At 49.9% G+C, this 20,355-nt stretch overlaps 10 protein-coding genes across 10 annotated transcripts; 4 read left to right on the top strand and 6 right to left on the bottom strand.

Annotated features, from left to right (window-relative positions):
- Positions 1 to 247: 247 nt before the first annotated feature.
- On the bottom strand, positions 248 to 571 carry HO173_009923 (uncharacterized protein; the record flags this gene model as incomplete). The annotated part of the gene is made up of 1 exon (XM_037311810.1): positions 248 to 571. The coding sequence occupies one exon, from the start codon at positions 569 to 571 to the stop codon at positions 248 to 250; it is 324 nt and encodes a 107-aa protein (XP_037161272.1).
- Positions 572 to 597: 26 nt separating this feature from the next.
- Positions 598 to 1,047, bottom strand: HO173_009922 (uncharacterized protein; the record flags this gene model as incomplete). The annotated part of the gene is made up of 1 exon (XM_037311809.1): positions 598 to 1,047. One exon carries the CDS (start codon positions 1,045 to 1,047, stop codon positions 598 to 600), a length of 450 nt encoding a protein of 149 aa, XP_037161271.1.
- Positions 1,048 to 1,673: 626 nt separating this feature from the next.
- Positions 1,674 to 2,552, bottom strand: HO173_009921 (uncharacterized protein; the record flags this gene model as incomplete). Its single annotated transcript, XM_037311808.1, has 1 exon — positions 1,674 to 2,552. The coding sequence occupies one exon, from the start codon at positions 2,550 to 2,552 to the stop codon at positions 1,674 to 1,676; it is 879 nt and encodes a 292-aa protein (XP_037161270.1).
- Positions 2,553 to 2,920: 368 nt separating this feature from the next.
- On the bottom strand, positions 2,921 to 4,089 carry HO173_009920 (uncharacterized protein; the record flags this gene model as incomplete). Its single annotated transcript, XM_037311807.1, has 2 exons — positions 2,921 to 3,681; positions 3,732 to 4,089. 2 exons carry the CDS (start codon positions 4,087 to 4,089, stop codon positions 2,921 to 2,923), a joined length of 1,119 nt encoding a protein of 372 aa, XP_037161269.1.
- A 1,000-nt stretch (positions 4,090 to 5,089) lies between these two features.
- HO173_009919 (uncharacterized protein) lies at positions 5,090 to 5,554 on the bottom strand (the record flags this gene model as incomplete). The annotated part of the gene is made up of 1 exon (XM_037311806.1): positions 5,090 to 5,554. The coding sequence occupies one exon, from the start codon at positions 5,552 to 5,554 to the stop codon at positions 5,090 to 5,092; it is 465 nt and encodes a 154-aa protein (XP_037161268.1).
- A 265-nt stretch (positions 5,555 to 5,819) lies between these two features.
- On the top strand, positions 5,820 to 7,348 carry HO173_009918 (uncharacterized protein; the record flags this gene model as incomplete). The annotated part of the gene is made up of 2 exons (XM_037311805.1): positions 5,820 to 6,077; positions 6,128 to 7,348. The coding sequence occupies 2 exons, from the start codon at positions 5,820 to 5,822 to the stop codon at positions 7,346 to 7,348; spliced, it is 1,479 nt and encodes a 492-aa protein (XP_037161267.1).
- Positions 7,349 to 7,730: 382 nt separating this feature from the next.
- Positions 7,731 to 10,810, top strand: HO173_009917 (uncharacterized protein; the record flags this gene model as incomplete). The annotated part of the gene is made up of 7 exons (XM_037311804.1): positions 7,731 to 7,838; positions 7,986 to 8,618; positions 8,678 to 8,691; positions 8,750 to 8,997; positions 9,067 to 9,549; positions 9,624 to 10,290; positions 10,414 to 10,810. The coding sequence occupies 7 exons, from the start codon at positions 7,731 to 7,733 to the stop codon at positions 10,808 to 10,810; spliced, it is 2,550 nt and encodes an 849-aa protein (XP_037161266.1).
- Positions 10,811 to 11,133: 323 nt separating this feature from the next.
- HO173_009916 (uncharacterized protein) lies at positions 11,134 to 13,075 on the top strand (the record flags this gene model as incomplete). Its single annotated transcript, XM_037311803.1, has 9 exons — positions 11,134 to 11,160; positions 11,234 to 11,599; positions 11,655 to 11,821; positions 11,873 to 11,910; positions 11,972 to 12,034; positions 12,086 to 12,132; positions 12,186 to 12,311; positions 12,366 to 12,698; positions 12,749 to 13,075. 9 exons carry the CDS (start codon positions 11,134 to 11,136, stop codon positions 13,073 to 13,075), a joined length of 1,494 nt encoding a protein of 497 aa, XP_037161265.1.
- A 1,444-nt stretch (positions 13,076 to 14,519) lies between these two features.
- Positions 14,520 to 15,956, top strand: HO173_009915 (uncharacterized protein; the record flags this gene model as incomplete). The annotated part of the gene is made up of 1 exon (XM_037311802.1): positions 14,520 to 15,956. The coding sequence occupies one exon, from the start codon at positions 14,520 to 14,522 to the stop codon at positions 15,954 to 15,956; it is 1,437 nt and encodes a 478-aa protein (XP_037161264.1).
- A 689-nt stretch (positions 15,957 to 16,645) lies between these two features.
- HO173_009914 (uncharacterized protein) lies at positions 16,646 to 20,246 on the bottom strand (the record flags this gene model as incomplete). Its single annotated transcript, XM_037311801.1, has 9 exons — positions 16,646 to 16,662; positions 16,737 to 16,816; positions 16,873 to 17,189; positions 17,247 to 17,352; positions 17,402 to 17,534; positions 17,585 to 17,713; positions 17,763 to 18,745; positions 18,884 to 19,128; positions 19,278 to 20,246. 9 exons carry the CDS (start codon positions 20,244 to 20,246, stop codon positions 16,646 to 16,648), a joined length of 2,979 nt encoding a protein of 992 aa, XP_037161263.1.
- Between the last annotated feature and the right edge of the window lie 109 nt (positions 20,247 to 20,355).

The following is a 20,355-nucleotide window of genomic DNA, read 5'->3' as shown; positions in this document are numbered from 1 at the left end:
TTGATTCGGAGCAGTCGTTTTTTCTGTGTCGAATAATCTTTGTTCGATGTCTGTTTGGCGTCCACAAAGTGTGTAAAGATGGAAGTATTAAAGCTCTTGGGATTTTGTTTCTTGTACAACTTGCCTTACTGTAGGACTATGATGGTTTCAATCTCCACCTCAGTGCCGCCTAGAGTTTCCCAAGTTTTCGCCCGCCTGCCTATCTGTTCTCGATGCATGATTATTGTTCGATCCTCCTCCTTGTGCTTCAATCCCTGATCAACCTCAACATAGCCATCGGCATCACAGGATTCACCACACGAACGTCCCACCTCTCGCCCCCCAACCCAATTTCATCTCGCATGATCCGCTTCAGCTCATCCGGCTCCTGCCTGGCCATGTCTTTGGCTCGGACCCACATAGGATGCTCTGTGTCATGCAAACCGAGGTAGGTGGATTTGACCTCTTGTGTAGCTATGCCTGGTGCGATTTTGTGGAGTTGATTCAGCAATGAGGCGACTTGCCATGTCTCGGGGCTGACGAAGATGTAGTAAAGGCTGAGGCGGAAGAGAAGGTTGTTGGAGAGGTCCATGCGGGGTTTGCAGACCGGAGATTCTGTCATGACAGGTCGAGGCGTCCGAGGTTGGGAGATGCAGGTTGTAGTCTTGCAGGAGTTGCAACGTAGAGTTGAGGGGAGAAGATGAAGTTTATACCAGTGAACTTGTATAGGGAATGAGCTAATGACATATCCAAGGCCTCATAGACTGCTATGATGCTAATCATTAACACTTGACCTATTCTCCGAGCAGTTTCATAATGTGTACGGTGGCTGACGGCGTTCCGACTGTGCTCCTTGAATAGAGGGGACTCATTAGCCGATTTCATAGTGTGTACAGTGACTAACGGCGTTCCGATTTTGCTCCTTGAATACAGGCGGCTCATTGGCCGCCTGGGGAATAACACAAGATGCCATCGCCACAAGGTCTGAGCCCAGCCGAGTGGACCATCAGGCACCACTATGGACGGAGACAGCGACTCACGAACATGCACGATTTGTAGCTCCCACATCTTGGAGTCTTTCGCTCTTTGAAACGTCGAGCCCTTTAGGGACTCGTTCACCCAGGTTTAGTGCATTCGCCTCGCATAAGCAGCGGTCTAGGCCTGAAGACTGCGTAGTTGACTGTCATAAGCTCTGAGGTTTTTGGGATTGATCCGTGCAGAAACGGAGAGATGAAGGCTTGGTATGGGGAAGCTGTAATTGTCAGCGTTCCCCCTCCCTAGACCAAGTGGCTCCGGTTGGGCTCCTCTTTCCCTCCTTGGGCAAAATCAAAGGGTGTTCTACCTAAAGCCCACTGACCCTGATCAATCTGCTCCCCTATGAAACGGCCTGAGTATGCACTTTTCCGGTACTTATGACGGGAATGATACCAGCCCTCGGCAATGGCTATCGAAAGCAACTTTTCCGTAGAGTCACTGCACAGAGAGGCTCTCTTTGCGGATAAAGAGAGGGAGGTGGACAAGGTAAGATGCCTTATTCGGTTTCTTTTGTCTGACCAGGCAAAAGTGACACTCGTAATCTTCGATACCAATGATCATGCATTATTTGCTCCTGAAACTCCAACCCAGTAGAAGATGATACCACCTAGCCGCAACCTGGTATAATGCAACTCCTTGCCTCGCAGACCCCGACTTTCTCAGAGCAAAATTTTCTTGATAATCATGACCGCTAAGGCAGCTACAAGCCCGGTAATAGCTTTATCAACCCATGCTGGGACACCATCCGACTGGGTTTGCTGGGTGGCGGTAGGCAACGGTGGGGGCACGTGAGAAGCTGAGGCAACGGGCACTGTCCTCGTTGGGTGGATAGCCTCGGGTGGTGACAAAGTCGGAGGTGATGGTGAGGCTGCCGAAGCACTGGCAGGCGATGGATCTGGAGCAGGCGTAGTAACAACCCGCATACCTTTGTCCTTCGCCATATCTTTACCCTCCGCAGCTGCCATCTGATCCCTGAAGCCAAATTTCAGCTCTTCAGGCACGACATGCTCGTTGGCGCTCCCTTCCCCAGCCTCACCGCCCTCTTCCTTCAATATATCCTTGTTACTCCTTCCCCCACATCCTTGACACTTCCAAGTCTTACTCTCACCTGCCAGTCTCCTTCTCTCCTTCTCAGGCATCTCCATCCCTCCCACTTGACCCTTGGCATCTCCCTCCATAAATGCTCTCAAGGCCCATAATGCTGTCCTAATGCCCCACGCAGGCTGCCACGTCTCTTCATGATGTCCGCTGATACTTAGACAGATCTCGCGGTTCACTTCGAATCTGCCTGAGGGCGTTAGGAAGCGGAAGGACGGTGGGCGCAATGGGTAGGTCGGAGGCAATATTATGCGGCCGTGGTATGCACCCTCGCTGTAAGGAGTGGACGGCGGACCTTGGAGAGTGAAGTGCCATTCGAAGAGATTGGATTCGAGAGGAGCGGCGTGTAAAGTTGGGTCAGGATGACTAGAGAGTTCGGTTGCCTCTTTCAGGATGCGCTTTATGGTGGGCGATTTGGTGTTGAAAGTTGGAAGGGCCATGGTTAAGGTTAACCAAACTCGCCCAAAGCCTTTTCGGGTAGGTAGGTAGGTGGGTAGATAAGTAGGTAGATAGGTGGATAGGTAGATAGATCAATAAGAGGGAATTCTGTGGTCGGAGAGCAAATGCATTGTGTTAATTGTTAACGTGGCATTCATGTCTGTAACACGCACCAGACGGGTCAAGTCAAGCCAACATGAACGCTAGGAAACCCTACTCGTCTACGAAGCAAGAGAACTACAAGTCACATTCATGTCACTCTTGATTTTCGTCATGAATTTTCATGCCTTCAGCTTTAACCTCATCTATTGATGTTCTATGCTCAACCTCTGTCTTCACAGATTTGCGTTAATACGAGCAATACCTATGGTCAGGAATGTCTCGTCATGAAAGACAGCTCTTCATCGATGATAGCCGTAACTGCCTGGCTAGGCTCTGCCTTGTCGTATTCAAGCCGCATTGCCTTCTGCTGATCGTCATAGAGAAACACTCGTTGCTCCTCCAACATATCGTTGACAAACCTGCTCACATGCCAAGAGGTAGCTTTCGAGAAGTCAATCATCTGCTGTGCTTGCTCTTGCATCTCTTCAGGAGTGCCACTCATGTTTCTCAGTCCGCAGCGTAGCTCTGCCTCTCGGACGTCAACAGCTATCTCGACCACCGCAGCGGAAGAGACGAATCCTTTGATCAATGCAAGTTGCCGAGCTTGCTGGTCGGATTTCTCACGCCTTAGGCGCTGAATCTCTTCCCTCAGGCATAGAACAGTCTCCTCAGACTGTTGATCGACGGCGTCAGTTCCCCGCTCCGGCGGCCATTGTTCTAGTGCGGGACCAGTAGTTGTGGTCTCCTGCCATTGACGCTTGCGAGTGAGTGGCTCATTGGTTGTAACACCGACAACCGTCCGTGGAAAGGCAAAGTTTGCGCTGAAATTGGGCCGCTTTCGGAGGTCGTCCTTCTTAGATCTGAGCCGTGTTGAGACGGAGTTGTTGTCGGACTGTGAAACTTGTGGTCCTGCGAGAACCGCCGAAGGTCCAGGCTGATAATTTGCCATCTGTGCAGGTTTTGCTTGCTCATCCAAGATTCTACTGGTGGCATTCAGCCCATTCGGCGTCGATAAAATAGGGACTGACTCTACAGGCATCGATCAGTTGTCGCAAGAGATTCCCGCAGGAAATGCTCACCTATGCCTCGGAAAGAACATGATAGTCCCTGTGAGCTGTAATGACAGTTGCAGCACGATTTGGCGAAACTACCCCTAACAACAACACATTCCACGAACGGCCCTTTATCGTTTACACAGCGTCGACATGCTGCAAGTGCAAGCTCCCCACAGATCTGTCCCAAAGCCGCTTCTTGATTTTTCTTGGGTTTGAAGTTCAGATCAACGCGGCGGTGACGTAGAGTAAGCTCACGGACACAGGCAAGCTTCTTGAGAGCTTTCGTGGACGTGTCACTGCAAGGCCATTTTACGAGCTGACTTGTCCAATCAGCCGATGGATGATTTCCCGTAGCCTGCTGGCTATCGCTTGCTTGATCCATTCGAAAATGGACTTTCAATCGTCGAGCCTCTTAACTTTCCGGGTGTGAGCGACCTTGTGAGCCCTGGATAGATCGCCTTCCAACCAATGGCCTGGTACAGTGCAGCAGGATAGTTGCGTCGAGTAAGCGTTGCGGCAGGAAGCCGAGTAATTAGATCTTCGTGTGGCGAGATTGGAGATCGGAGGTTGATATGTATGGTCAAGTCAATCAACAACCTGCCGACGTGGATATAGACTAGAATTCATTAGTGCTTGACACAGATGACAGGAGTTGACTACTCTGTTGTGAATGCTGTGTTGTCGATGTTGTGTGATTCTGGGTCCTGTGTTACTGAAATGTGCCATATATATGCAAGTACATTTTTATCTTCATTCGCCGACTGGCTTATATTCACGGTCTGCTTTGTGTTCACCGTTTGGTTTGTTTATCATCTGGCTCATTTGCCCTTTTCAACCTGTATTCACTATCTGACTTGTATTTGTTTTTGACGTTCATTTAGCTCTCACTTCTTTGCCGTACCTCTACTCACCATCTTATTTATACTCGCTTTTGGCGTCCATTCAAGGTCAGGCTTGAGTCTACTAGCAGGGTTATGTTTGGCGGTTTGGCATTCATCTGTTGGCCTTGTATTAATCGGCTGGCTTCAAATCCAGCAATTGAAGTTGCAACCGCTCTTGAATTGCAATCACCTCTGGCGAGATGCCCAAAAAAGTGATAGTCGAAGTGGAACAGATTTTCGATATATCGACGGGATCAGTATCAACGAGGAGTTTTCTCGGTTTTGAAGGCTGGATTTTCTAGGTAAGATCCCCTCCCGAGCCTTGTCAAGTGTTCTGATATGTCGGACCCTTCAACTTATGGGTCGTCTTGGAACTTTGATCATCTCTTGGACCTGTATCAAGCCTTGGAACTGCATTCATCCATTGGACGTGTGGTCACCCTGAGACTTGCGTTCACGCTTAGACATGTACTGCCGTGTGAAGTAAACGTTAAGTTCGCATCACAGTTTAGGCTGCACATCTACTAGAACTTTTTCTAAACCCCTCCTAATCTCTTCCGACATTCCACTAGCAGCAGGCCTGTTTGTTTCCCTCTCGACAAAGACGTGGGTGTATCCACCTACAGCCCTCACATCGTCCTTCCCGCGCTCGAAGACTCCAACTTCATATGTGACACTTGACTTTCCCAGCTTGTTGACACGCAAGCCCAGATCCACGATTGAGGGGAATCCCACTGACCCGAAATAGTCGGAAGTTGAATGGACAACGAGACCAATCTGGGGGGACGTAGGAGGACGAAGGCCACAATGCTCAATCAGGTAGGAATTGATGATGGAGTCGAATAGAAAGGAATACACGCTATTGTTCATATGATCATACATGTCATTGTCCGACCATCGTGTTCTGTACTCGAGATGGAAACCGTAATCTTCCTGATGTCGTTGTTTCAACTGAGCAGAAGACATCGTAGACCGTTTCTCCTTTGCTGGGACTTACTCCTTATCGCTATTGAGAGTCTGGCTTTAGCATTTGAATCCCTCGAATCAAGAGCTGAAGTGAGGACCCTTGGGAGGTTCAAAACACTACACCCGAAGTTTAGCCGCCCGCAAATCTAGAAGAATATTTTGTTAGCCTCTGACAAGAAAGTCCGTCACTTATACAAAAGCTCTACTGGCTCCCTCACCCCGTATCGCCGCGTACCTGGCACGCAAGAGCCATGCGATGTCCGCCATGGCGCTGACCGCCGTGGACCCACAGGCAGATCAAGGAGATGGCCGACAGAAAGATAAGCAAGCTTTCATTGCTTCACCAGACGTTATCACGACCCCTTGTGATCCTTGGCCGCGTCCATACTATCTTGAAGATGGCCTTCGTAAGGTGCATCCGTATCACTATACATACAACACCTACTGCAAGGAGAGATGGCGTGGAAGAGAATTGCTTGATGTCTTTGCTACCGAATTTCGAGATAGGCCACAGGCTTACTATGTGTGAAGTCCTTAACCTCGCCACAAGGATAATTCGCTGACGGGTCTCAGAAAGACGCTATAGAGCGGGGCAATGTCGTCGTGAATGGAGTCCGAGTACCGACTGTCAAAGCCACCGTCAAGAACGGCGACATAATATCCCATACGCTACATCGACACGAACCTCCTGTGACCGCTCAGCCCATTGGTATTGTTCATGAAGACGACGGTATGATCGTCATCAACAAGCCTGCGGGCGTACCAGTCCATCCTGCCGGTCGCTACAACTTCAACTCTATCATCGAAATCATGCGCGCGGAGAGGAGCCATGCATGGAATCCTTTGCCCTGCAACAGACTCGACAGACTGACTAGTGGCGTCATGTTCATCGGTAAGAACGCTAGAGCCGCTGAAAGGTTAAGTATGCAGATCCAAGGCAGGAGCGTGAAGAAAGAATACGTGGCCAGGGTCATTGGAGATTTTCCTGAGGGAGATATCGTATGCGAGCAGCCAGTCATGCAAATCAGTCCAAAACTTGGGCTCAATAGGGCCAGAGCGAGTGGCAAGGAAGCAAGAACCGTGTTCAAGCGCTTGGCTTACTACCCACCAGCACAAAAGTTCGAGGACGGCAAAGGGAAACAAGAAGACAATAGATCCGAGAAAGAGAAGATTCGAGACTCGAAGATGGAATGGAAAGGCAAAGAAGGTCATTCAATTGTGCGTTGTCGTCCTGTCACTGGTCGCACGCATCAGCTTCGGGTACACCTACAATTTCTTGGCCATCCTATCTCCAACGATCCTATTTATTGCAATCAAAGGGTGTTTGGCCCTTCTCTTGCGGCTGGCGACGCTCTTTCAGACAACGACGAAGACATCATTTCACGTCTCTCGAGGATGGGCAAATCAGAAGTTGCAGAGGCAATGGCCTATCACGATGAAATGATGGACGAGTACAACAAGACGAAAGCCGAGAAGATGACAGGTCACCTCTGTGACATATGTGATACGCCGTTGTACAGTGATCCTGGTGCGCATGAGCTGGGGATATACTTGCATGCCAGGAGATACGCGTGCGAAGAAGGGAACTGGGACTACGAGACTCCGCTGCCGGACTGGGCTCTGCCACCGCCAGGACTGGCTGGACCGACAGAGGTGACCAAGGAGACGGACCCATTGCATATTGTAAAGGGTCTAGAAACGTTAGAAGTCAGCAAGGATGCTGGCGGAAAGGGAAAAGTGCTCGAGCAGTCTGGCGTAGAAGCGGGCAAATTACTTTGGACACATCCAGGCTAAGCAAAGAATTGCGAACGCCATCATGCGAGTTTCCAAACTGCAAAGTGAGAGGGTTGAAATATACACGCACTCATGATAATAGCGCCACTATTTTACGAAGTTCCGAGCCCGCTCCTTCCCAGGCGATCCGGACATGATCACACCTGCTCCTAGCCTCCCTACTCTAGACCGCCAATCCTTCGGTGAAGTTTCGGCGGAGTTCCCGCGGAACATCAACTCTACGATTGATCGTAGTATAAAACGCGTGTCGTATCCTGTTGTTCAAACATGTTGCGCTGTGGTCTTAGTCAGTTTCCTATCGCAACAGAAAGCTGTGCATGCTTCCGTTAATTCTTGTTCCATCGAGACTTGCTAGTCGCTCATCTTAGAAGCAGCAGCAGCCATGGACGCTCTCATCCATGCGATCAACACCACTTCAATAATTGACCACCATGCGCATAATCTGCTCCTGAGTTCTGACGTAGACGACCATGACTTCATGGCGGCCACCGTACGTTATACCTCCCAAGGCAATTCTTCTCCATTCTTGCTGCCTTATGAGTCGTCAGATATGTCGAAAGAGTTCTCTGCTCCTAAGACATGTCTTGCGACTCTCAAATCCTCCCGAAAGAGTAATGCTGACTCCGAAATCGTCAAGTCTGAAGCGACTGGACCAGCTCTCAAGTTTGCCTCTTCGACTCTTTCGCATCTCCGTGCTCTCAAACAACTTTCCGAAGTCCTCAAGTGTGAACCAAACTGGGAGACCGTTAAGGGCGCACTCAGGATGAAGAGGAAAGAACCTGGTAACGCCTGGGCCCGAAAGTGCTTTCAAGGAATCGAAACGGTACTCATGGATGACGGCCTGGACCCATCAAGCGTTTTCCCATACGACTGGCATGATCAATTGACACGATCTAAATGCAAAAGAATTGTTAGAATTGAGAAGGTTGCAGAGAATATCATGACCGATCAGCTTGAACAATATCGTGGACGGGCCCCTAGAAAACATATCGAAATTCGGGAACAAATCATGAGTCGTTTCACTGCTGCTATCGAGGAAGCGATTTCTGACCCTGAGGTTGCTGGCTTCAAATCTGTTATTTGCTACAGAGTAGGTCTCAAGATCCCAGCATTCAATGACGATGCGAGCGTTGTTCCCCTCTCGGTTGAGGATCTGGAAAGGCTCTCGCGCCGTTTGGAGGACGAAAGATTGAACCCTGACCTTGTTCATCTGACGGCGAAAGTAATAGAGCGCAGCGGATCAAAGAAACCCTTTCAATTCCACACCGGAGTACGTATGAAATCCCGTGCTAGGTCCCATGAACTCGGTATTGATCCATCATGTTCTAGCTCGGAGACAATGAGTACGACCCCACAAGACAATGTTTCGAGGAGTCACTCCTTCACTAATCTTTTTGGTAGTATCGATCTTGGATTGTCTAATCCCAGTCACCTCCAACCCTTCATCGAAAGTTACCCGGAAGTCCGCATCGTTCTTCTCCATGCTTCTTATCCATTCACAAGAGAGGCGGGCTACCTCGCAAGCGTCTATAAAAACTGCTGGCTTGACATTGGAGAAGTCTTCCCCATGGTCAGTCAGTACGGGCAAGAGAAGGTCATCGAACAGGCTTTGGAACTTTGTCCGTCCGAGAAACTGACGTGGAGCACTGGTCAGTTTTCCTACCATTCTGATTTCCAATCAGTAGAGAAGCTCATAGTTGACGCTGTTTGCCGCGAAGACGGTCACTGGTTTCCAGAAACGTATCTCTTGGCTGTTATACAGATCCGGGAAGGACTGCGAAGGGTCTTGGGTACGTGCATCGAGCGAGGGTCTTTGACAAGTACCGAGGCGGTCAAGATTGTGCAAGACATATTGTTCCATACAGCAAATCAGCTATACGAGTTGGAGCTCCCTCTTGTGCCGATCACTTCTACCGTTTTGTCGGATATAAGCCCGTCAAAGGCCTCCTGGACCAAGAACCTTGCCCGACTCCAACCCTTCCTAGACCAAGAGCCTTCCGTCCAATTTCTGCGGCTTCAATGGTTAGATTATACAAATACTCTCCGCTTAAGGATACTACCAATCAAGCAAGCGCTCAGGATGTTCAGCGAGGGTCGATTTGTCGGGATTGTTGAAGCGGTTCTTGGCATTCTGCAACCGGATATTATCTGCCCTGGTTTTTCAGCAACGGACGAGTACATCATGTACCCTCAATTTGCCGGTACGTGCACTTTGGGCTCCTTAGACCCATCTGTGCATTTCAAGGGCAACTGCTGATTCCGACATCTTCACCAGGTCTCCGCTTAGGGAGCCGCAAAGGGTACGCAACCGTCCAGTGCGAGTTCCAGAGAAGTAATTGGGAGGAAGTGCCGAGCTGCCCTAGGACATCGCTTCGTAAACAAATTGAGAAAGCTGGGACTCATGGTGTGGAATTGCTAGTCGGATTTGAGATCGAGGTCGTATTCATGAGCAAAGAGATCAAAGACGGTGAAATCAGCTATGGCGGTGTTCCAATAGATGAGGGTCACGCTTGGTCTAGCGCACGAGCGCTCCACTCAGACGATCTCATGGACGTTATTGAGACCATATTCGAGAAGTTGGAGCGTGCCGGCCTGACCCTTGAGCAATTTCACCCCGAGAGCAGTGCAGGTCAATTCGAATTTATTCTGGGCCCATTACCTCCCGTACTCGCTGTAGATGCGCTTGTGGCTGCGAAGGAGATTATTCAATCAGCCGCTGCAAATGCTGGCATGCGAGCAACCTTGTTCCCCAAGCCTGCTCCCCAAGCCATCGGCACCGGAGCGCACATTCATATATCTTTGACGCCTGCTCATTACTGGGAGATGTTCTATGCGGGAGTTTTGAAGCACCTGAGGGCCATTGCAGCTTTCTCTTACTCGAATGACGCCAGCTACGAACGGGTGGCAGACGGCGTTTGGGCGGGCAGTACCTGGATTGCATGGTAAGACCGCAACCATTACCACCATTCTTCCCCACTCCTTTGATATGTTCGTCTTATGCTTCGGTCTTTTACCAATGGATTCTCTCCATTGCAAGGCTTTGCGGCGCTGATATGCGAGCCTAGGGGCACACAAAATCGCGAGACGCCGCTGAGAAGAATCGAAGGTTCCCATTTCGAAATCCGATGTGTAGATGGCCTATCGAATCCATACCTTGTCCTGGCCGCTATTATCGGAGCAGGACTGCAAGGCATCCTAGACGAAGAGCCCTTGGAAATGAAGGATTGCCCGAACGACCCGTCAACAATAACAGCCAAGGAAAGAGAGGAGCTTGGAATCACAGAACAATTTCCCGAAAGCATAAGTGAAGCGCTAAGCTATCTCGAAGCGGACGAGCAGCTTCAACACGTTCTTAGCAAGCCAGCTGTGGATACTTATTTGACGGTGAAGCGAGCAGAGAGCGAGATGCTGCAGAAGATGGAACCGGTGAAGAGGAGAAGTTGGCTCATCGAGAGATATTGATGCTGGTTGTTTGCACGGTGCGAAACCGCTGCTTTGGCTATTCGAAACGCTTTACCCGAAGTTTAGATGATGAGAATCAGCCAATACCTTACAATCTCAAGCACTTGAAGTAGATGGATAATCGACTTTGAAGTAAAGTTCTAGTGTATTGGCGTATCATAAGACGCCGCTACTTGCCGTGAATGACGTCCTAAGCCGGGAACGTGACGTTACAAATACTCACGTCTTCAATTGACGAAAGAATCTTGTATTCCTGTCTGTTGGGAAGTCAGCGTGTGATAGCTTTTGACCATAACGTTACGAACGGGGTAAGATTGGTAAGAATGGCCAACGTTCCAGAAATCAAGAAGGTGAGTGAGCGGGGTTACGAGGTGCACCTGCAGATTTGCGCATGTTGAGCTAAGGTGACTGCCATACAACCAGCTCGCCATGATTGGCTGTGGGAGCATGGGTGGAGGCATGGCGCTGTTATTCGCAGAGCATGGGATTACTGTCTTACTCAACGACCCGGGCGAAGCTACCGTTGATAGCCTGTTGAAGACTGCGGAGAAGGACGGGATCCGAAACAAGCTGGAGAAACACTTGGATTACGAAGATCTATGTAAGAACCTGGACTCTCCAAAGGTCTTCGTCTTCTCTTTACCGCATGGAACTGTTGGCGATTCTGTTGTGGAGGGACTACATCCCTATCTTGAAAAGGGTGACTTGATCATTGATGCCTCTAATGAAAATTGGCGGAATACGCAACGCCGCCAAGGAAAACTTGTCACTCAAGGCGTCCACTATGTGGTAAGTCTTTGGCTTCTTCAGAACAAAGCAACGGCCGCATCTAAGTTCTGCAAAGGGCATGGGGGTCTCAGGTGGGTATCAAGCCGCTCGTCGTGGCCCGTCAATGTGTCCCGGCGGTGAGGATCGAGCTCTGGACATGGTGCTGCCTCTCCTCCAGAAGGTGGCTGCCCGTGACGCGCGTGGAAATCCCTGCGTAGGCAGATGCGGAATGGGAGGCTCAGGGTTATTCCATCTACCAAGTATCCGCTTTCTTCTTCATTGACCGGTTCATAGCCATTATGTAAAGATGATTCACAACGGCATTGAGCATGGTACGGCCCTTGGGGAGATCCCGACACATAATAGGATCTGAAAGAATTGATGGGCAAACAGGCATGATGAGTGCGCAAGCAGAAGCCTGGCAAATCATGAACTTAGGTCTGGGTATGACATACGGTAAGGGTCTGCGCCCAGGGCAATTCTTTACAGAGCTGACGTTTGCCATAGATGAGATTGGGGATGTATTCGCCAAATGGAACACGGACGGCGAGCTGGTACACAATCTGTTATTGCCAGAACTTCATCATAGACCTGACTTCATTTGCAGAGAGGCACATTTTTAATAGATATTGGAGCTCAAATCAATAAGCAGAGAGACGACAAGGGCAAGCACGTCCTTTCTGTAGTGGAAGACAAAGTTGTTCAGGACATTGATGGCACAGAGGGAACAGGGGTAAGTGCACGACCTTTGATGAAGGCCTTCTTGGAGACTAAACCACAAGGATAGGTTTGGTCCTCAGAAGAGGCCATCCGACTGCATGTACCTGCCCCGACGCTCTCAGACGCCCACTATGTCCGCGTAGCATCCGCCTTCCGAAAAGATCGAAAGAAGATCAAGGCCACCTTTGGAGGTCACTTTCCGTTGGAAAAGTGGACAGGATCCGAGGAAGAGAAGCCTGCATTCCTTGAGGACCTTCGCAAAGCAGTCTACACAGCATTCCTTGCAGCGTTCGTACAGGGCATCAACGTTATCGACTTAGCGGACCAGGAGAACAAATGGAGCATCAACTTTTGCGAAGTCATCCAGATTTGGAGAAATGGCTGCATCATCAAAGCTGATGTAAGGTCGAGGGTATTCCCCTGTGGATATTGGCTAACGTTGGGCTGTAGTACATTGCTGATTTGCTCGAAGAAATATTCAAGACTCCAAAGGACACGGACCGAGATCTCCTCCATAACGAAGGTATAGCGAAGGAGCTATCGGCTAACTTTGCAGCTCTGAAGCGAGTCGTAGCAATGGGGGTTCAGACAAATGCCATTATCCCGAGCTTGAGCGCTTCACTGGAGTATCTGAAATATTCCGTCAATACAATCTTGCCGACACAATTCTATGAAGCGCAGCTGGACTTCTTCGGCAAACACATGTTCGATTTGAAGTCGGAGCCAGCGGGGGGGCCCGAAACGGGGCATCATCACTATGAGTGGAAGCCAGCGTAGGTTGAGTCACCCTTGAAGGATGCTGCTGTGTTGGCGAAAAAATGATATTCATTCTCCAGAGCGAGACAGTCACACGCTTTTTAAGGCCTCGTCCCATTTGTTGAGTTCTACTTATTTTACATGGTATTGGTCTCGTGCCCGGAGAGTCAAAAGACTTTTGAGGCTCTGCCTGTCTGATGACGAGCGAGCTAGTAGTAGTAAAGTACCTTACCTTAGGTCTAAAGTAGCACCAAAGACCGGGAGTTTGTTAGCCAATCTTGCGGACAAGCGGGCTATGACTTATCCTTTATGTAATAAGCATTATGCAACGTCGCTGAGATTTTGACCCTGTGTCGTTGTTCTTCAATCTCCATCTCGATATGCAGGGAGAAGAAAGCGGAGCAGGAGGATGGGATAGTTTGGCCTATACACTCCGCTGACAGTCAGTTGGGTCAGTGATGAAAGATGCGGGAGATGTGAAGTGAAAGGTGTGAAAAGAAAAAGTGTGGAGAGCAGCGGAGGTACTTCCGCTCCTGCCTAGGTAAAGTATATACCTGGTCTGGAAAGAGGGTTTGTATTGGTGGTACCTACACAGCCAGCAAGTCAGCCTCAGGCTCACATGTGATGTAATAAATAAAGTACCTTAACAAGGCACACGTCGTAGTACCTAGAGTACCTTACCTTACTAAGGTACCTTTTACACTTTCCTTTAGCCTATGGATTTGCACAGAAAAGAAAGCGATTACTGAGGTACTCGTAGCATTATTATCAGTTACTTTTTACCTACTTCTTAGTATTTACTTTAGCCTATGGCCATATGGAGGCATTTGCGCTGATACATTACTCGTAGCCTGCCTGATACGGTGGCCCGCTCGTGTGCTCTTAGAAATATCCTTATCTCTCATGCATGCCGACATCCAGTGCTCTGACCAGCGCCCCCCCCCCCGACCCGAACATCGAAACTCAGCCTACGGACATGAGCGAGCCTATCTACTACTACTATTACTCTATTACTACTACCTCACTACTATCTACCTTATCCATTCATCCCCACTCTAATAATCAATCGCTATTCACCGAATAATAATGTACACCACTGATCCTTCACCTCTGCGCACGGACGACTCCTTGCTTCGCCACTCATGTCCCGTCATCGCAGGTCATGCCGTGCAGCCGTTTCCCGCTCTCTCGCTCTCTCTCTTGCCTGCCCTTTTCATTTTTTCATCTTGGAAAAGAAAAGCACGAAGCATTCTTCCCGTGCACGCGAGCGAGCTGACTGACTTGGCATCTCTCACTTATCCGCCATTTCCGTCGGACCTGTCTCCTCGCGCACAGATGAACCTCCGCTGTGGGACTCTTACTCGTCCGACGAATCCTTTGCCCCTTGGCCCATCACCGCCGGGCTCCTTCGAGTCGCCTATTCACTCCTGACATCGGCCCAAACACCTGCCCGTACCTTCCCATCATGATGGTTCCCCGGGCATACCTCTACAACTCCCACCCCTCCAGTACATCTACAAAACACAACGATGAGATAACAATGCCCATCTCCGTGGCAGAGCGTGTCTCGAGAAAGGACAAGGCTCCAAAATCAGGCATGCCGCCAAAAGTGCTCACACCCCAGTCAACCACGAAACCAGTCGTAATCCCCACCAAGACTAGGAATGGAGACCGAAGGAAAAGCAAGGACTCCATGTCCCGAGACCGAACACGGAAAGACATTAGCAGCCCGCACGATTCGTCCTCGACGCCTTCGTCTGTTGCAGCCTTACTTGCCATGACCTCGTTGCCAGAGCCAAAGTATCACCCTCGCGCAGAAAATTGGCGCAAAGGATCGATTCGTGCTGGAAGTGGGAAGCAGGACACAAGGCTCAAAGAGATCCCGAGGCGCGCATTTTCATCGTGTAGCCCCCAGTCGTGGGGCATGTTACTCGGCCCACCAGAAGGGTCCGAACCGGAAAGCTGCAGCTTCGAGAGCGACACGACTTTGGGTCCGTTATCGTCGGTCCGATCCATGTCCAGCGAGTCGATGCCATCTCTGGGAACGGATACGGAGTCACTGAACTCGGCCGGTGACCCGGCAACGCCTGAGCTAGCAATCGGCAGCCGCAGCGGATGTGATAGACGCCAGAAATGTATCTCTGCATCCAAGGGCGAGGATTGCGTTCTCGATCATCCGCTACTGCCTCAAGTGGCTAGGAGGGACCTGGGGAACCAATCTTGTGAAGGCTTTTCAGACGAATTGTCCCCAGGGCCCACACATGCAGCAAGAAGCAGATCCTCGTTCAAATCCAACTTGACAGCATCGTTCCGGAGAATACGGTCTGCCGCCCAATCCTTCCCCACGTTTGCCGCGCCTGCCGTTCCTCCGGATGATTATCTATCTCGATCTCTACTATCCATCTCCCCACAATTCACCGACGAGAGACGGCCTCTGCCGTCTGACGACACGCCTGACCCAGCCTTACGACGATATTTGAACCCCATCACAGTATCGCCCTCGGAACTCCATTACCACCTCGAAAAAGAGAGTCCTTGGTCATCACAGTCCGATTGCAAAGCATCCATACAATTACAAACCTACCGCCGAAGGGAGGGAGGCTCCGACAAGGCCTCCTCGCCTCCCGTTTTCACCTCCCAGCAGCAGGCGCTTGATGCCACAGACGGCGTCCCGCCTGTGTCGCTTCCTCGTCAGCGAGAGCCTCGGGAGAACAGCCATTTCCTTCGTGTCATCGTGCTCGAGATGAACATGCGGAAAGTGGGCAAACTGAGCGACGCTAGCCCGGGCAGGGCAAGATTGTGGTTGCCGGCTCGGCAGACCGGGAAGATGGGATTGGAAGAGGAGGCTGGAAAAGATGAGAAGAAGGGGACGCCGCAACGTTGGGCGGGCGTCCAGGCGTGATCCTGATCGTTCTCGACGGTTTGGGTTATTTATTGATAGCGTTTGAGCGACATAGATACCTAACACGATAGAGTAGATTCAACAGTATACATTTCTATCCTCCACGAACTTAATTTCGCGCTTCCAAAGTGTGTTGGAAAGATGCGAACGATACTCGTCCTGTCTCATTGCTTCCAAATGGTTCATGTAGAGAGATGCGACGCGGGACGCTGGTGACGCCACCGACACCAGGATCGTGCAAGGTCATGCAAGGGGCGAATAAGTGATCGTGGTAGCCGGACGGGCTTACCACCTTCCTCGTACGGAAAACGTTCATGCAGACGGCAGACATGGAAATCCAAGGTATTCTAGAATATGAAGGTGCTATCGGGGCAGACCCCATATGATATCACAATTCACCTCTTTGAAGCTTACCAAAAGTCGGTCTGCCACGATCGTTACGGCATTCTCCTACTGCAGGTTCGATCCATTCTAGCAGCATGCTTCGGGATATCTTACGGCTCACGCAAACGCATTCCTGCTTTACAACTCTCTTGACCTTCTAACTCGAAACCCGATCATGCAAGTCACTCAAGCGACCTTGTCTACCCTGGGATAGCGCCCCTCCAAAAACTTCCTCGGCATTCGAGTAAACTCCACTTGCTACGGATCGACGTGGTCCATCTCGAGACTGCAGAGGTCAAGGACGCTCATGTTGGCGCGAACCCTAGCAACATGATTAGCAATCTATCGTCTTACGACATCACAGGGCAGAAATCAATCTGCCAAACGTAGACTTGCGGTCTTCATCCAGCAGCGTTCTCTCTTGCCAGCTTTGCTCGACCCAACCAACCGTTACAAGGCGTGGCAGGCGTTGAAACCTGAGTCGACGTCAGTAGACGTACATCCAGGAAAACCTCGGCTTCGTCAGCGTTACTCGGATGTTTTCTGTCTCAAAGCCCTTGTAGTGCTTCTGTCCTCTCCTACGAGGACATGCGTGATGCCTTCCTTCAGATCGTTCGTGAGACGCGCTCCAGCAAACCTAGCAGTATCACAGGCTTGCTTCATCCTGAAATCCGATTTCTCGTCCGTCAAGGAAGCGTCATTAGCAAGCTGTCCGTCAGTGTAGAGAAGCAAGCCTTCAAACATCCAGCCCGGAAGCTCCCCCAGATCGTGTCCGTGCTGCTCAAGCTCGCCTTTGAATTCCTTGGCACTGAAGCTGTGCTCGAACTTGGCAGGCTTGGAGTTGAAAATCTGGTCAAGGTCAGTCTCTCCATTCTTTTTCTCGAAAGGCGCTGAGAATGTCGGCACCTCTTTGAGTTCTCCCACTGTGATATCCCTGGCAAAGCTATCGCCGTATTCATCTATAGCACCTTCAATTTGAGATTCTGATTCCGCAGTGGTGAAAAACATGTGCCTGCCGAGAGTAAATAATGCCTTCCGTTAATGAGATCTAAACATCCTACCTTGGCTCTAAAGGCAGTAGCAACGTAGGCCTGCCTTGGTCCGCTTCGCTCTGCCGGATGTTGTCGAAAACCCAAGATGATTTGATTATATCAACACTGCGACGCTTGCACAAAGAAGCAACGTGGACGGTCCCTTATGTGCCATTAGCATCTTTGAGCAGTCGATGCTCCAAGAAAACCTACTCTGGTCGCCTATACAGACTGTGCCGGGTCTTGAATCATTCTGGACGACCTTGCCACCATTGGACTTGACCAGATGCTCCAATTCCGCTTTGGACTTCTTCTCTGGTTTCTGAGATCCTGTCATTATATCTTCTGTGTCTTAGCTTGACTCTGTTGGGAAGGTCTTGCCAGAACGTACAGAAGTTCAGACCCTCGAATACGTTGATCGCTTTCCTACCAACTGGCACATCACAGAGAACCTCAGCACCTGCTACCGTAAGAAGCTTATTCCTTGGTACTCGCTGTCGTTTCCTCCTGCTATCGTCAATCTTGAATTGCTTTTCTTTTCCCTCCTTCTCAGCATTTCCTTTAAGGGTGATGAAGTCTGTTATTGAGAGCGCAGTCTCCCAGGTACGATCGGTACGAAGCTTCTTGAATCTGGGAAAGCGCAAAGTGAATCCCATCTTGAATTGATCTGTCACTGCAACGGACGCGGCTTTAACCTCGACTACAACCGAATCAATAGGTAGAATCCACTCGTCTGGCCGTTCGAATTGCAGCTGATCTCCGCCTAGTGCAATGTATTCAGTGGGTGGGTGCCTGGAATCCCACTTCCTCCATTTACCGTCAGTTCGATGCCGTAATTCAGCGTAATCCGCTGCAGTGAAGCCACCTCCAACCTTGAAGAAGGAATAGAACTTCATTGGATTGGCGCCTTGACTTATCTGATTTCGATCAACTCGCAGACCGCACATAAAGGATGATAATCTACCGCCGCGATGACCTGAACCGTAATAGCCACCAATGATGAGGCAGTCGAGGTTTTCACCAAACTCTGTCATATATTCAGGTTTGACCTTCATCCAATCATCACTACGTTCGTTCAGGCGATACGAGGAACGAGGATTCTTGAGTACTAAGCCCTCAGATGCCTCCGCCACAACTTTGCGCAGGAGAGGGTCAATTGCTGTAGCAGTCTTGGCTTCTTCGTAGGTGTGAACTTCCATCCTTCGAGCGACGCCTTTGACAGTCCGTTCGAGTGCTCTTCTACGATCGCGTAATGTATAATTTGTTATCGCTTGACCGTTCAGGTAGAGGACGTCGAAGACTTTGTAGAGCGGTCGAATGCTCTTTGTCGCAAATTCATTCTGTTGCTGAGCGAGGGCCGCTGTCTTAAGCGTCCTACAATTGATTTGGAGTAAGTATATCTTCTTTCGAAAAAGGATTTTTGGGGTCATCAGAGCCTTGTGCTCCCCAAACATGCTTTAGAAGTCAAACCGTGGTACCACTTAGGAAGGAATCGCTCCTAATTGCACATACCCAAACGGTACCATTGCATCTTGCTCGGGGTCCCATGTGATCATTTCACCATCGAGTATAATGTTCTCTACTCCCTCATCAAATGCTTCTTTGAGGTGCCGGGTCAGCGCCGAATTCGGATCCTCAAACCCGTTGCCGTAGAGGTAGGTATACTCCTTTGCTTTCCGTGACCAGAAGCCGAATCTTTTTCCTCCAGGTATCTCGTCGTCGCTGATCATATGAAGTTGCATTCTCTCCCCGTCAAGCTGGTAAGGATAAGGGGGTCAGCACTGCCTGTTCGAAGTGGTTTCCCGGAAACCCAAAACATATCCGTGAAATAGAGAATTTTGTAACAGGACGCAAGACTTCGATGCCTGGTCTAAGAAGAGGATATCTGGACTCCGACACAACGTACCTTTTCTTCAATCCAGAATACAGAATCATCTTCGGTAGGCTTCATCCTCTCGACCATTTTCTGGAGAGAGTTCATCTGAAATTGAGCCAGTTGTGGCTGAAAACACTGCATCAACGTGATTCCCCGCTCTTCCCCCTCTAATCGAAGGGAGGGATCGTACAGCTCCCAGCAGACGCGGCGAAGGTTGGACGACACGTTGAAGAGACTATCCGCGTCGGGATGCCAGATACTAAAGAACGTTTTTTCTGTAGCCCCTACCTTCATCTGACGGAGGATGATTCGAATCAACCACATCATCTCCTCAGCGTTCATCCTCTTATAGAACTCTGCAAAAATCGGCTCTTGGGCATCTTCTTTTTGAGCGGCAGACAGCTTGTCAAGAAGGTCATTGACTTCGCCAATTGTCATGTTTCCGACTTCGGTAAGAATGGGTCTTTTGGAGATGGCTTCGTAGCAACGACCTGCAAAATCCCCGGCCATCCTACTGACTGAACTTTGTCCAGGCTGTTTCCAATTGAGCAGACTGTATGCATCCTCGGCATCTTTGTTAAGTCTCATAATCTTGATCAGTAGCTTTGCTATGGTCTTCTCTTTGAGACCATACATAGCTCGCTCCCTGTCCTTCTCTGGGATGATAAGGCGGAAAGCCGGGTGGATGTCATTGCCTACCTCTTTCCTCCATCTCGAAATGAAACGCTCGATGATGTTCTGGCGAATCTCATGTGGGTTTTGGCTAGTCGGTCCATGGGGGCCCTGTTTCTTTCTTGCCATAACTGGACCAGTGGGCTTCTTTTTGTTGTCATTTAATGGATTGAAGAGAGCCAAGAAAAGATCATGAAATGGAAGAGTCTTGGAGTGATTCCGCGGCCGATTCGGGAATTTCTCATCCAGTTCCTCGTCTCTAAGGACCTGGGCATACATTGAACCATCACCGGCACTCCCTGCATCATCCATCAATGAGTCTGGCATGTGTGCAACTCTGGCTTTGGTCTTGATATAAGTGCTATGTTTACCAATGACAACAATATCAGCAGATACTCGTAGTGCTGTTGAACGTCGGCAATTTTCTCAACAGGGT

This window comes from Letharia columbiana, assembly GCF_014066305.1.
Source record: "Letharia columbiana isolate WasteWater2 chromosome Unknown Sc0000044_s0, whole genome shotgun sequence".
Lineage (NCBI taxonomy): Eukaryota > Fungi > Ascomycota > Lecanoromycetes > Lecanorales > Parmeliaceae > Letharia > Letharia columbiana.
Note: the sequence above shows the minus strand (reverse complement) of the source record. Positions and strands in the feature narration are given on the sequence as shown.